General features: G+C 41.1%; 1 protein-coding gene across 1 annotated transcript in view; it reads left to right on the forward strand.

The window, feature by feature from the left end:
* The window catches only part of UGGT2 (UDP-glucose glycoprotein glucosyltransferase 2), a 250,653-nt gene that overhangs the window by 186,622 nt on the left and 48,470 nt on the right, over nt 1–15,561 (forward strand). The window contains exons 30-32 of the mRNA XM_063425741.1: nt 10,058–10,142; nt 12,898–12,983; nt 14,455–14,553. Coding sequence (XP_063281811.1) covers nt 10,058–10,142; nt 12,898–12,983; nt 14,455–14,553 — 270 coding nt within the window. The remainder of the gene's footprint in view (nt 1–10,057; nt 10,143–12,897; nt 12,984–14,454; nt 14,554–15,561) is intronic.

The raw sequence follows: 15,561 nt of genomic DNA on the forward strand, positions 1-15,561 counted from the left end.
TCCCTGCATTATCCTGGTAAAGGGGTGGGTTTACAAGATTTTTCCCAGGATCCTGCCTACTCTGGGACCCTAGAGGTCCAAAACATTGATAATATGGTACACCTTTCCTGGTGGTTTCTCTACAACCACATTTAGTTAATTCAACAGCAGTATCATGCCATTTTTGTGCAACTTCTACTAAGTTATTATCTTCTAACCAACCTCTGTAATTTGCCATAAATTCACTCCATATATGTGGGTCTAGAGTGCCCTCTGAGGGCATGCCAGCTTTCTTAAGTAACCTCTTAACATTCTTAATTGCTCCTTGTCCTTTGTGATGCTTGACAATAGTCAAAGCCGTAAATCCCCCTTGGGTACTTTCAGAGCTACCCATCTTAAAACTTGTAAGGGTTAATTACTTCCTTACACAAGACAAACTGTACAATAACAGTGTATTTAAACACTTATGACCGCTGCAGAGGAATTTTCACAGTTCTGTCTTCTAAACACAGATCAGGAGATCTGCCCTTGGAGGATTCTAACTCAAATTATAAAACAAATGACAAGGCAAACAATAAAAATAACTTACAACCCACAGTTCTATTCCACTATCTCAAGATTCCTTTCACAAGACATAACACAACCTCCACCTGAATATAACCATAATACCACAGAAAACAAGTTCTTTAGATCAGACGTTTTTAAAATCCTTACCCACCCGGACCGGGGTCTCAAAGAGCACCAGAGAGTCTAAATCATTTATAGGTAGAAAAATAAAAGCTTTTTCTTACCCGCTGCAGCTGATTAACCGTCTGGGCTCCGAGCCAACCCTTCTGGGTCCGGATGAACTGGATTCGTCTGATCCGGGTCACGGCACCAAATTGTTGTGGATCAGAATGTTGATCTTTGTTATATTCAGAGGAAACCCAAATTGTTGTTACAAGTGCACTCGGAGAAGCAAGAATTAGACACCAGACACCTGTTGGTATTCAAAATAAGCCTCTGACGTTTTTTATTCATCAGCTGGGTTTTATACATTTAAAAAGTAAGTGCTTACGTGCAAATACTCTTAGAACAAAAATAGCAAGGGAATACAGATAAGACATAGGAATAGGACATAGGATAAGACATAGGAATGAGCGCCATGTATACATAACAAATAAGTTTCTGGGTAAGAGAGAACAACAAGATTAGAGTAGAGACATCTTGGGTGGGGGCTCTCTGCTCCCGGGACTTAGACATATATGGTCTTAAGTGTTGTTCAAGCATCAAGCAATCAATCCTGATTCCAAGTTAGCCAATTTTAATACAGGATATCATTATATGACACCTATAAGCTTGAGCCTTGGAATCGAGATAAATTCTATCACAACTTTGACACAGTGGAGTTGGTTATATGCTAAACTGGTTAACTGTTAATTTGTGTACAGTGTCGCTTTGGTGTCTATGCGATCTGGCCCTTAAGTGAGAGCCATGCGAAGGGATCCTCCCTTAACCAAGGTTGAGAACGTAAGTGGTCGATTCAGCCGACGTAGTTATCATTTTAAGCCGTATGGCTTGTGGCGGTTCTTTACGTCAACTAGTCCCAAGTTTGTGGGTTGGGAGGTGCTGGAGTCATACCTCGTTATGTTAAGTGCGTTGGTGTATAAGTGGGTAGCCCCTGTGGTAGGGTGAAAACTTGGTGGGGGGGGGAAATCTGGTTAGATGGGAGGTGTATGAGGGGGGGGGGGGAAGAGGAGCGTGAGAGTACTGGTAGATTGTTGAAAGATTACCTTATGTGTACTGTATGTGTCCTGTCCCCACCAGAGAGCAGGGTCTTTGTTGTGTTCGTGAGGAAGTTGTTAGCTTTGTCGCCTTTTTCGTTTTACTGTGTTACATATTTTGCCCGGGCATCCCTCCTGTTTCGTCCACCTCCCCCTCCCAGTCTCCCCAGCTCACGTCAAATGCAAGTTTATTTTGTGGGGATACTATTGCCATTCTTTCATAGGTTTTGTACTGAGTGAGTTTGGTTTGGAGTTGGGCTAAGGATGGGAAGGTCTGTGATTTCCAGTGCAGTGCTAGCAAGTTCCTTGCCGCCAGTATAGTAAGAGATGCTATTTTTGTGCTAGGGTGAGTTTTTCTGGGAGTAGTAGCAGGAGACATGAGATTTTTGTCAATTGGAATTTGGGGATGTGAAGTTGGTCCAGTGTTGTGGATACGGCGGTCCAAAGGGGTTGGATGCTGCCGCAAGACCACCACAGATGCTCCAAGGTTCCTGTAGACGCATTGCACCTCCAGCAAGTATGGGGCGTATTGGGGTATATGCGGTAAAGCTTCTGTGGTGTCATGTACCAGCGGTAGAGGACTTTTTTGTGGGCTTCAATGTGCGTGTAGCACTTTGTCCATTTAGAGAGGCCGTTGAGGGCACGCAGACAGTCACAGTCCGTCAGTACTGTCCCGCAGTCTGTCTCCCAATGGATTTTATAGGGGTGTGATGTGGTTGTTGAGAGTTCTTGCCATGCCTTGTAGCATAGCGTAAGTGTTTTGGGTTACTAGCACCTGTCTAGGAGTAAGTAAGAGGTGAGTCTAGTCACGTCTGGTGGTGTATGTATGCAGTGACGGTGTGTGTGCTTGTATCGCACTTTTTAGTTGTAGGTAGGAAATGATAGCTCTGTTTGGGAGTTGCCACTGTGTTTGTAGGACCAGGAATGGTATTATGCCCTTGGCGTCCAAGAGCTGTGATATTCTGTCACTCCTGCTGTGTTCCAGTCTTTGAGGGGGATGTTGGGTACTATGGTTCTTAAGACTGAGATTGGGGATTTGGTGTGTAATGTGTCCTTGTGGCCTATAGTCTCCATAAAGGTGTCCCATATGGATATTGTGAGTTGTGTGGTTGGGAACAGGTCAGTGCGTTTAGTTCTAAACTTCCTCGGTGCCCATAGATAGTCAGTTATAGATATGTCTGTAAATTGTGTTCTTTCCATGTCCACCCACTGTAATGTGCCTGGTTGAGCATGAAGGAGTATGCCCGTAGAAAGAATCACTGCTCTATGGTATTGCCTTAAGTTTGGGAGTCCCACTCCTCCAAGTCGTGGTGTGGTCTGGAGAAGTGCTAAGGATACTCGTGGTCTTTTCCCGCCCCAGATATAAGTGCCACATAGTTTTTGTAGTGCTCTACAAAATTGGGTTGTGATCCCTAATGGTATCATTCTAAAAATATATAGGATACATGGGAGGATCATCATTTTGTATGTGTTAATTCTTCCTAACCACAAGATTTTTGCGTGTTTCCATCTGTTCATTTCCACTTTACATAGTGTTAGTAGAGGTTTGTAGTTTAGCTGTGAAGTGGCAGAGATTGAGGGTGCTATCTTTATTCCCAGGTATGTGATTGGGTTTGACTTCCAGTCGAACTGGTAGGAGGACTGGAGTGTGTCCAACAGGGGCTTTGGTAGGTTTATTGGTAGGGCTTGAGTCTTGTCTTGGTTTAGGCGGTAGTAGGAGATATTGCCAAATTGCCGTAGGAGGTCTAATAGTGGAGTAAGAGAGCTTTGTGGGTCTGACAGTGCTATAAATATGTAGTCGGCAAACAAGGCTAGACTGTACGTTTTGTTTTGAATATTGACTCCTAGTATATCGGGTTGCGAGCGGATCTTTTGGGCCAGGGGTTCTAGGGCAAGTATGTGCAGACGGGGTGACAAGGGGCATCCCTGGCGGGTACCATTTGTGATGGAGAATGTAGTGGAAAGGAACCCTCCGTGCGATACTTTTGCTGCTGGTCGATGGTATAGAGCCATGATGCTAGTTATGGTGGACGCAGGAAAGTTAAATTGTGCTAAAACTTTAGTCATATAGGCCCAGTTCAGGCGATCAAAGGCCTTCTCCGCGTCCAAGGCGAGGAGGAGGCCTGATGATCTTTTGGACTCCAATGTTGAGATCATGTTTAAAAATGTTCTGGTGTTATCTGAGCCCTGGCGGCCTCTGATAAACCCGGATTGGTCATTGTGAATTATTTTATGCAGGAGGGGGGCAAGTCGGTTACTGAATAGCTTCGCATATAGTTTGGCATCTCCGTTTAGGAGGGATATAGGCCGAAAATGTTTGCACTGTGTGGGGGGTTTGCCTGGTTTGGGGAGAGTAGAGATACCGTATATACTCGAGTATAAGCCGAGTTTTTCAGCCCATTTTTTGGGCTGAAAAACCCCAACTCGGCTTATACTCGAGTCACTGTCTGTATTATGGCAATTTGCATTGCCATAATACAGACTGGGGGAGAGGGGGGCTGGCAGAGCTGTACTTACCTGTTCTGCAGCTCCTGTCGGCTCTCTCCTCCTCCGCGCCGTCCGTTCAGCACCTCGGTCAGCTCCCAGTGTAAGTCTCGCGAGAGCCGCGGCTCTCGCGAGACTTACAGTGTGAGCTGATAGAAGGAGCTGCACGGACGGCGCAGAGGAGGAGAGAGCTGACAGGAGCTGCAGAACAGGTAAGTTACAGCTCTGCCAGCACCCCTCTCCCCCCCACTGAACTGCCACTGGACCACCAGGGAAGGAGCCCCCCTCCCTGCCATATATCAAGCAGGGAGGGGGGACGAAAAAAAATAAATATATAAATAAAATAAAAAAAAAATAATAATAAAAAAAAAAATTAATAACAAAAAAAGGGGGATAAGGACCACTATGGGAGGGAGGGGGGGGTATAAGGACCACTATGGGAGGGAGGGGGGGGGTAAGGACCACTATGGGAGGGAGGGGGGGTATAAGGACCACTATGGGAGGGAGGGGGGGTATAAGGACCACTATGGGAGGGAGGGGGGGTATAAGGACCACTATGGGAGGGAGGGGGGTATAAGGACCACTATGGGAGGGAGGGGGGTATAAGGACCACTATGGGAGGGAGGGGGGGGTATATGGACCACTATGGGAGGGATGGGGGGGATAAGGAACATTATGGGAGGGAGAAGGGGGATAAGGGCCACTATGAGAGGGAGGGGGTGGGATAAGGACCACTATGGGAGGGGAGGGGGAAGTAAAAACCACTAGGGGAGGGGAGGGTAAGGACCACTAGGGGAGGGGAGGGTAAGGACCACTAGGGGAGGGGAGGGTAAGGACCACTAGGGGAGGGGTGAGTCAGGACCACTGGGGGGGGGGGGTGAAGGAACACGGGGGTGGGGAGGTAAGGACCACTGAGGGAGGAGGAGGGGAAGTCAGGACATATGGGGGGGGAGGGGGCGGCAAACATTTTTTTGCCTACGGCGGCAAATATCCTTGCACCGGCCCTGCACACACTGCATTCACACACTGCATTCATACACACACACACTGCATTCATGCACACACACACTGCACTCATACACACACTGCACTCATACACACACGCTGCACTCATACACACACGCTGCACTCATACACACACACATACGCACACACTGCATTCATTATACACACACTGTAAATAAATATTCAATTAATATATTTTTTTTAGGATCTAATTTTATTTAGAAATTTACCAGTAGCTGCTGCATTTCCCACCCTAGTCTTATACTCGAGTCAATAAGTTTTCCCATTTTTTTTGGATAAAATTAGGGGCCTCGGCTTATATTCGGGTCGGCTTATACTCGAGTATATACGGTATGTGCCAAGAGCATTTCTTCTGGGAGTGTGCCCGTTGTAGCGCATTTGTTGACTAGTTGGAGGAGTAGTGGCGCTATTGTTGGTGAAAAGGTTTTATAGTATTCATTCGTTAGGCCATCTGGGCCCGGCGATTTATGTGCTGGGAGTTGAGAAATTGCTTTTGTGAGTTTGTCTAGAGAGAAGGGTTGTTTCATGGGTGCTAGGTCGTCTTCCGTCAGTTTGGGTAGGTTCAAGGTAGATAGGAATTTGTCTATTTTGTCTGGGGTTGGCATTATCACATTGGGGTCGTGCTTGAGGTTGTATAGTTCGCCGTAGTATTAAGCGAATTGGTCTACAATGTTTTGGGGGTTTGTTACCTTTGTACCCTTGGGGTCATTGAGGAAGGCGATCCTGGAGGCGACATTCCTTTTTTTCAGTTGTGATGCCCTCGTGAAAAAATTGTGTTTAAGTTTCCTGAGTAGGTATGTTGTTTTAGCTAGTTCAATGCTGTTTAGTTTGTTTTGGAGAGCTAGAAGTTTTGTTTTTGTGGCTGGGTTTGGGTCTCTTTTGTTTGAATGTGTTAGAGTTCGGATTTCTTCCAAGAGTTTGGTATACTCTGCCGGTCTCTGTTTTTTAGCATGGCTGGCGTGTGTTATAAAACTGCCTCTTCAGTCAGCGGTCGTTATTACTACAAACTAGTTAGACAGAATTGGATTTAGATTCTTAACTCTAGTAAGCGGCAACTGTGCTTCACTTGGGGATTTAGTCTGGGGTGTAAGGGATGGTCTAGGTTGGTGACTCTCTTTTTATCCTTCCCCCTCTCTCAACAGATACCCATATTTTTCTTGCTGAATTTAGTTGCAGTTCTCTATAACTTATTTTCAGCTATACACTTTACTTTGCACTAGCAAATTTATATAAGCTGTAGCAACTTTATACTAGATCTTCATCTATACAATCGAATCTGCATTAGCAATCTCTCTACTTTATACTGTGTAGCTATTTTTAGCAGTATCTTTATAAGATGTTTGCTTATCACTTTTTTCCTGCTGTGTAACATTTGTCACACTTTGCTACTCTGTTAGACCTTACAAGTCTTTACTAAGAGATTTTCAGGTACTGTGATTTACCATTTATTATTATAGATTGGGAACCGTTCTTAAATAGCTACCAGTAGATTGTAGCAACGATTTTAGCACCTATTTGGGATTTATCTTTATTTGAAGACTCCTTCTGTTCTTATTATAAGACATATTCAAGATGTATTCACATCCCATCTATGAGCTAATAGTCTATCTCTCCATACTCAGTTATTATTACTTTATTTTGTTTTCTCCATTTTGAGGATTTTTATTTTAGCGTTATTAAAAGTTACGTTTTAGTATATACATATCCACAAGGGGGCGTCCAACTCCTCTCAGACCTATTAGGTCTGTTCCTCTTTAAACCCTTACTGGGCATCATAAGGTAAACAACAAAAGTAACATAAAACATAAACGATGTAAACCTGTACGTTAAGTTCGTTGGAGGAAGTTGCGTGGCGTTATGTCTAGGTTTCTCAGGTCGGTGACTTGTCTGGGTCCATGCGTGCTTGGGAGGCTCTGTGAACTCGCGACCAGTCTTTAGAGAGCGTCTTTGGCACTTGGGCTGTTGCATGTTTCTTCCGAGGGCTGGTAGATAGGAAAGGTATGTTCCATTCTTGTAGCGCCGTCTTCTGGAGTCATGATGGGCTTGTCTACGCCGTTCCTTTTAATTAGTAGTTTTGTAGGGAAGCCCCATTTGTAGGGGATATTTGAGTTTCTCAGTGCTTCTGTGATTGGTGCAAATGCTCGGCGTTTGAGCATGGTTGCTGAGGAGAGATCTGTGAATAGCTTGATATCTTTATACAATTCCAGCCATTTGTTCACGTTCCTGGAGGTCTGTATGATCCTGTCTTTGACAGTAAAATGATGTACTCTCGTGATTGTATCTCTCGCAGTATCAGGCGGGAGATGTTTAGGCTTGGGGAGTCTATGGGTCCTGTCCAAGATTAGGTCGAATTCAGACAGAGAAGGGATCAGGGTTTTAAACAGGTCTTGGGTAAATCTTGTTGTGATATGGTCTCTGGTATACCCCTTATACGGATGTTATTCCGTCTGCTCCTGTCTTCTTGATCAGCCACCTTTTCTTCCAAGGATTTAAGTTTGCGCTCTAGATCTGTGTAGGCCTCTGCCATTGTATTATGTGCCTCCACCAGTTCTTCTGTCCTGTCTTCCAGACGGGTAGTGCGCTCCCCCATGTTGTGGATGTCCGCTTTGATGTCTGCGGTCATCTGTTGGAGGTCAGCCTTAAATGAGGTTTGCAGCTCCTGCATGATTAGCCTGTTAGTCATTTGTTGCTGGGCTGCTGTGCTCTGGATGGTATTCGCCTGTGTCATAGCTGTGAGCAGGTGAGTGCCGTCCATCGGCGCCATCTTGGTTTTTCGGCTCTGCGGGTTGTGACCGTTCTAGGTGAGGATTTAGGGTTTTTTGTTTAAATTTCTTCGTGGCCATTAGGAGCAGGGGTGTTTACCTGTGGATGTATGAGTTTTTTGCTCGTTTCTTAGGGTTTTTCTCGCTGTTAGAGCCGCTTTTTTGCCGCGGACCAGGAGAGCTCCGTTTCTGCACGTCTGCTCACATGCACGGTCAAGATACGCCCCTCTATCAGTTAAATTTTATTTGTACTTTTATGTACTTTTATGTGTACTTGTGTAAATTAATCACTTGTTCATAACTTCAGCAAGAATACTGGAATACTACTAAACTGTTACTGAAAAATGCATAGTATTAAGTCGGGTCTTAACTGGTGATACAAATTAGTAATGTTAACGTGTATAATTATAAAACAAAAATATATTAAAAAAAATAAAAAATGTATCTTAGTTGAACAGTTATGTCAAAGCATAACACATGTTAAAGGACCACTCTAGTGCCAGGAAAACATACTCGTTTTCCTGGCACTAGAGTGCCCTGAGGGTGCCCCCACCCTCAGGGACCCCCTCCCGCCCGGCTCTGGAAAGGGGAAAGGGGTAAAAACTTACCTTTTTCCAGCGCTGGGCGGAGAGCTCTCCTCCTGCTCTCCTCCTCCAATCCGCCTCTTCTCCTCCCCGTCGGCTGAATGCGCACGCGCGGCAAGAGCTGCGCGCGCATTCAGCCGGTCACATAGGAAAGCATTCATAATGCTTTCCTATGGACGCTGGCGTGCTCTCACTGTGAAAATCACAGTGAGAAGCACGCAAGCGCCTCTAGCGGCTGTCAATGAGACAGCCACTAGAGGACATAGGGGGAAGGCTTAACCCATTCATAAACATAGCAGTTTCTCTGAAACTGCTATGTTTATGAAAAAATGGGTTAACCCTAGAAGGACCTGGCACCCAGACCACCTCATTAAGCTGAAGTGGTCTGGGTGCCTAGAGTGGTCCTTTAAGGTGATTTGTAGTTAAAGGGACACTATAGTCACCTGAACAACTTAAGCTTAATGAAGCAGTTTTGGTGTATAGAACATACCCTTGTAGCCTCACTGCTCAATCCTCTGCCATTTAGGAGTTAAATCCCTTTGTTTATGAACCCTAGTCACACCTCCCTGCATGTGACTTGCACAGCCTTCCATGAACACTTCCTGTAAAGAGAGCGCTATTTAGGCTTTCTATATTGCAAGTTCTGTTTAATTAAGATTTTCTTATCCCCTGCTATGTTAATAGCTTGCTAGACCCTGCAAGAGCCTCCTGTATGTGATTAAAGTTCAATTTAGAGATTGAGATACAATTATTTAAGGTAAATTACATCTGTATAATTGAGGGTTTTGTGCAAGTATATTTTGTAGCCTAACCATGTGTAGCACAAAAAAATATAAAAAAAATAACAAATCAAGTCTCTATTTCTATTTGCCAAAAAAAATGAAACGTCAGTTTTTTCCAAACATTGTAAGTGATGTCAGGGAGATAAAAAAAAAGAAGATAATATACTGTCTTTTGTTCATATCTTTCAAAGCTTTTGCAAAGATTGCCTGACCTAGAACTCATTCTGAGTTGCTCTTGCATTGCTTCGGTGAAATAAGCTTCCCGTTGTAATTGTATTTGAAGTGCTAGAAGAATCAATATCATCTACAAGTGTCATGAAAAGCAAAGCCAGTTACTGAAATAAGATACTTCAAAACTCTGTTAATTTACTCAGGAAAACTAGAGAGAGAAAAGTACGGTAAGTATATTTTGAGAAATGTGTCTTGGACCAACTTGCAAATTGTAAAAAAAAAAAAAAAAAAAATTCTCAAATGCCCTGCTTGGTTTGGATTTGACCTGGAGAAGTAATGTTCACTAAGGTGAGTTGGGAACTGAATTGCAAAATTATGTTCAAATAGTAGTGTTTTGGGGGTAAAAAATAAGAGTCCACCTAAGTCAGTTGCGTCGCTAAGTGAATAGATCCCATTGTGTGTTTACTTGTACTTAATATAATGTAAATTCTTCTATTTTATCTTAGACACATGGGCACCGATTCTCCATTAGACCAAGAAGAGGTTATTGTGGTGTTGAATAATTTCAACAGTAAGATCATTAAAGTGCATGTAAGTAACTATACATTTTTTATACTGCAAAACTTGGTAAAATGAAATGCTCTGTTTAACCACCTCCATCCAAATATAGTGTTTACACATCTAACATTCATTTTGAATTTACATTAAGCCAAGACAAACACACCTTACTCTTTGCTCCAGGGCTGTTTTCACCCACCACAGAAAATGATTTCTCTGCTAGAACTCAATTTATTCTATTGTGTTTCTGCAAACGGAATAGTAATGGAGGGCCTCCCTTTACATTTCGTTAAACTCTACAGCAGGGCTGGCAAAAGATAGATCCCCAGATGTTCTAAAACTACAGCTCCCATGATGCTTTGCCACTGTAAAGGCATTCAAAGCATAGTGGCAGTCGTAGTTCTACAACATCTGGGGATCTACACTTTCTGCATCGGGGGGGGGGATCTGATTTGACTTCACTGGATTATTGCAGATTTCAGTCTCAGCAGCAATTCTCTGTACAGTGCACATTCTTGTTGTAATACTTATTATATGCAGACTTTACACCCTCATGTAGACATTATCTTTATAGTTTGTTTAAACACCACCATAGGTAACCAGACCCCTTCATCTCAATAAAGTGGTCTGGTTTTTGTGGTCCTGTCAATGTTTTCCAGGCAGCCACTGGGGGTGTTTCACTACTACAACAGTCGGACTGTGGAATATGCTTTAATTCTTATGATAGGGGAGCACTGGATTCAATGCTTCAGCTTCAGAATGTGAAGCTTTTGTAAGGATGAACCTGGCACATGCTATGAGAAGCATTCAATTGGACAAGACGACAAAGTGGTGACAGGACAGGATTTGGTCATTTGTATTTATTCCTGTATGTGACAAAATTGCATTGCAATTTATAATAAGGGATATCCTAAACCCTTTTTAATTCCTGTCCAATATTCCTCTAAAAGGTTGATAAATATTTGTTTTAATGTACTTTTTTTTTTTTTTTAAATAGTAATATGTACATTAGATGACAATATGTAATGCTATGTTTACATGATAGCTACAGTATGTATGTATGTATATGCTGTTTTTAAAATAATCTATTTTTTTAATTATGGGGAAAAAAACATTCCAATGAAAAGGTTAATTCAGCTTCAAACCTTGCTTTATGGAACTAGTTAACAAGTCAAAGGCTGCACATTCACTTTTTGTTGGCAAACAGCAGTAGGCCTTATTCACTGAAAAGCAAATGGTGGTAAAAAGTCAACAGAAAATTTACTCCAGCAAAATAGCAAAATCTAGGATGTGACTATAGCAGAGAATTTTCAAAACTTAGCTATTTCGGCCTAACTTTTACAATTCAATTTAAGTTCACTGCAATACCTCTGTGTGATATTTAAAAAAAAAAAAAAAAAAAAAAAAGTAATATAAAGAATAAATAGCAGTTTCAAAGCACAGCTTTCCTTGTAAAAATGGGATGCTGCGAATAGAAATATTATGTAAATACTGAAAATAGTGATTTACAAAAGGAAAAATACTTGAGCACGGTTTGCTATATTTAGTCTAATGTTATGGGGAGGTGGAGGACATTTCTCTCTCTCTCATACCTCCAAAAAGTTCAAATGGGCAAAGAGGGACACCTCAACTGTAGGGGTGTGAGTGGGTATGTGGCCAGATGTGGGGCTGTTCAGAAATAAATTAGCTGACTTATTATTATGAATTTTATTAAACTTAAATGGGATTTAGAACAAGAACAATGCATTTTATTTACTCAGACTGATTTCTAAACACATTCATTGTAGTTTAAGGGACACTGAAGGCAACCAGACCGCTTCATCTCATTGAGGTGGTCTGGGTGCAGTGTCCATGTCCACATAGCCCTGCAATGTATAACATTGCGGTTTTAGAGAAACTGCAATGTTTACATTGCAGAACCAAGACTTCCTCTAGTGGCTGTCAATCAGACAGCAACTAGAAGCTCTTCCAGCAGTATCATGGAGTTTGACACATTATTAAAAGTATTATTGCTGTGATGCTCTGTTATATATTCAAGCACAACAATGTGGAGCTCCTAGTAAAGAGAGACATTAGACTAGACTAGAAAAGAGGAACCATAGGGCTTTGAACCCTAAATAGGGACACTTGGGAGGTGTGCATTCTGTAACTGACAGGAAACACTGTGAAGAGAGATCCATATTATTGGGGTTTTTTTTGTTTGTTTTTTTCTGAAGGTGAAAAGACAATATGATTTATTACCATTATCTGCAATGTTGCTGTCGTTTACTTACTAAACTCAGAATTATTGTGAATTGATATCCGAATCGCATTTGATGAAATGGGTAGAGTTGGAAAAATTCTCCAATTTTCCATTCTCCAGCTATAGTCCCAATTTGACTATTTTTGCATAGATTTTGTGACTTTAATTATAATATAATAAAATATAATTTGAGTTGAGTGAATGAATAAAAAAAAAACTATAGTACTTGCTAGAATATTGCAGGAAGAACAATGAATGGAATGTGCCTGTAAAATGATTTAGCCATTTATTAAGGTGTAGAAATAACTATTTATTTAATATTCCGTCTTTAATGTCGTGGAATGACCCACCACCACCGAAGCCAAATCTTACAAATCAGGCAAAATAACAGAGTGCAAGAGTGCATATCATTTTCATTCTTTTAAAGGTCAAAGTAAGTCACAGCACTGTCCCTTTGAGCTTTCACGCTTTAATGAAAGAGTTGGTTTTCACAAATGCCATTTCCATATTCAGTTCATAAATTGATCATTTCGTTATGAAAACCAGGTGCAGAAGAAACCTGATCAAATACATGCAGATCTTCTGAGCAACGAGCCGGAGGAGAAATCAGGATTGTGGAATTCTATTATGAGGTAGATATATATATGTCATTAATATAAAAATTAGCATGCAAAACAACACCTGTTTACTTTAAAAGTCCTAGCACAGTTTATATGATTGTAGGAAAGAAGCTTTTATGTTTGAAAGAAAAACTCTTATAAAGTAAATATCCCTGCCTAATATCTTTATCTGCCACCCATAATCCCACTAATCTCATGTATATCCCAGAGCTACCCTTACGATAAAATACTCTTTATCTGCGTTCAGATGTAGCTGGTTAGTCATTACATATCCTTGGATGTCTCTGAAGCATAAACTGAGGATTTCGGTTAGTTTGTGCCATTTGAAACTTCTGGGTATGTTTCGTAATTTGCATTAAGGTGGAAATACAGAGTTGTCAATCAGATGAAGTTTGGTACTGGTTTTGTTAAAGAAGATAGGGGATCGGTATGATTCTTGATGGAATCCACATGTCGATATAGCACCTTTGTCTTCTAAATAAACCGTTTTCAAGCATAGCACTTTCACAGCTTCTGTGCAATTTATTGAGAATGATGTGATCCATATTGTAGCAGAGCCCTACAGCCCAGACACTTCCTTCAGTATTTTGGTGGAGGTTGTTTTCAAATGAAGCAGGCAGCTCTAGCCAAATGTTTTTTATTCTCAACTCTATATTGGATGTCATCCTAAAATGAAATCATGCTGCTTCAGTTCCATTTTATTTTCTGAATCCCAGTTAGAGTGTGTTGCAGGTTAGCTTTTGCATAGCACCCTGAAAAACCTATCTAGGACAATACACTGAGTTGAACCATTATAGAGTCCCATTGAGAGTAGATAATTTTACATTTTCTTTGAATCTAAAGTATAATGATACAAGGTGTCTTTTTCCCGGTTTGTCTTTTGGAGTGAGACAGATGACCAGTGCAAGGATATTGTAGGAATCTAATTTTCTAATACTTTCCTGAATGTGACCTCTGAGTTTGAGATGCAAAAAGCCAATTTTTTATTTTATTTTCGTCCATGGGGTAATGCTATTATTGCTGTTTGAATTGTGAATCTGAAATCTGTCACATTTGAAGCCACATGTTATTTATTTGTCCCTTAAGTTATATATGTACATGCCAATACATTTTGATGTATTTTTCTTTATCCCAGTTATTTTGTTAGACAAGTAGAAGAACAAGGAAGCCCCAAGGCCTAGAATAATATGAAAGATTTTCTGGAGTGTATGTGTAATATATCTCTAATTAACATGGACAGCATGTGGTTCTGAGTCCTACAGCTATTTTCTTGATTGTGACTGGTTAGATTTGATAATGTGTGAATTCCCTACATTACTCTCTCAATTACAAGACAATGTCACACATAGAAATGACTGTCGCCTATAACCCTGGCATTTAATATTCCCTTAACTGGCAAAGGCTTATTTGCAAATCTGTGTCTTTTCTTTGACCTATTTACCCTGGGGGGGAATAAAAACTAATCATATTTTCTGTTGTCAAGTTTTACAGGAGCTGGAAATACAGAGGAAAAAGAAAAGAAATCTGACATTTTAAACATTTTCTCTGTTGCATCTGGGCATTTGTATGAACGGTTTCTAAGGTAAAAAAAACAAAAATTGGCATGACACTGAAATTAAGAATTTGTATAATGATCTGTTCACAATTCTGCCAAAGTGATAACCACTAGATATGGCATCAACTGAATTACTAAAGAGAGGAATAGAAAGTTTGTTAAAGTGCAATGGTTTACAACCAGTGGACCTCATGACACCTCAAAGTGGGCCAATACCTTATTGACTTCAGGGTGGTAATAGTTTTCATGCAGTCCTTAAATATGTTGTTTGTTGTTTTTTTTTATTGAATGCCTGCAGTCAGATTGAGACTTGGATGTAAGTTAATTTGGCTAGAAGTATGCATATCTATTGAGTAAGGTTGTAACATTTTGCAAATTGCTGATGAAGGTAATATAAAATTGTGTGTCTTGAAAATATTTCTCTGATTTAAGTGTGTCTCTGGAGCGATTGAGAACTACTGTTGTAGATGTCACCTGTAGTTAATTCCTACCAATGGTTGGCATATTGCCCATGTGCCATGACATAAACAAACTGAGCTTGCTGTTCTTGAATCACCTTGATGTGGATGAGCATACCCACATTTTACTAAAGGAGCCTAATAATGTCTTCAAATATACCTGTGTGCAACACTAAAGAACCATAAAGGGCAGGATGCGTCCCTCCTCAATGTTTTCAATTAATTCTATCATTAATACATTCCAAAATAGTAACAAAAAATAGTCCAAATAATAAACAACAAAGAAAACCAAAATGTGCCTACTTTTTAATGTCCTTACATCGCTGGACTGTCAAGTACTGCAGCTGAAATACTTGTCCCTGGCCAGCAAGAGTCTCCACCAATCCGTAGCCTCTTATTTTGTTCTTATCATATAAACCTCTGTTTTGCAGATATTGATGGAATATGATGAGGTTTATCTCAAAGCCACAGTTCTACTCACCACATGGGATTACACCACTGCCATAGATTGCTATGATACCAACTGCCTATACTTAAACATGCTTATGCCTGTCTTTGAAATTCTGTATTATTTCAT

This window comes from Pelobates fuscus, chromosome 1 (assembly GCF_036172605.1).
Source record: "Pelobates fuscus isolate aPelFus1 chromosome 1, aPelFus1.pri, whole genome shotgun sequence".
NCBI lineage: Eukaryota > Metazoa > Chordata > Amphibia > Anura > Pelobatidae > Pelobates > Pelobates fuscus.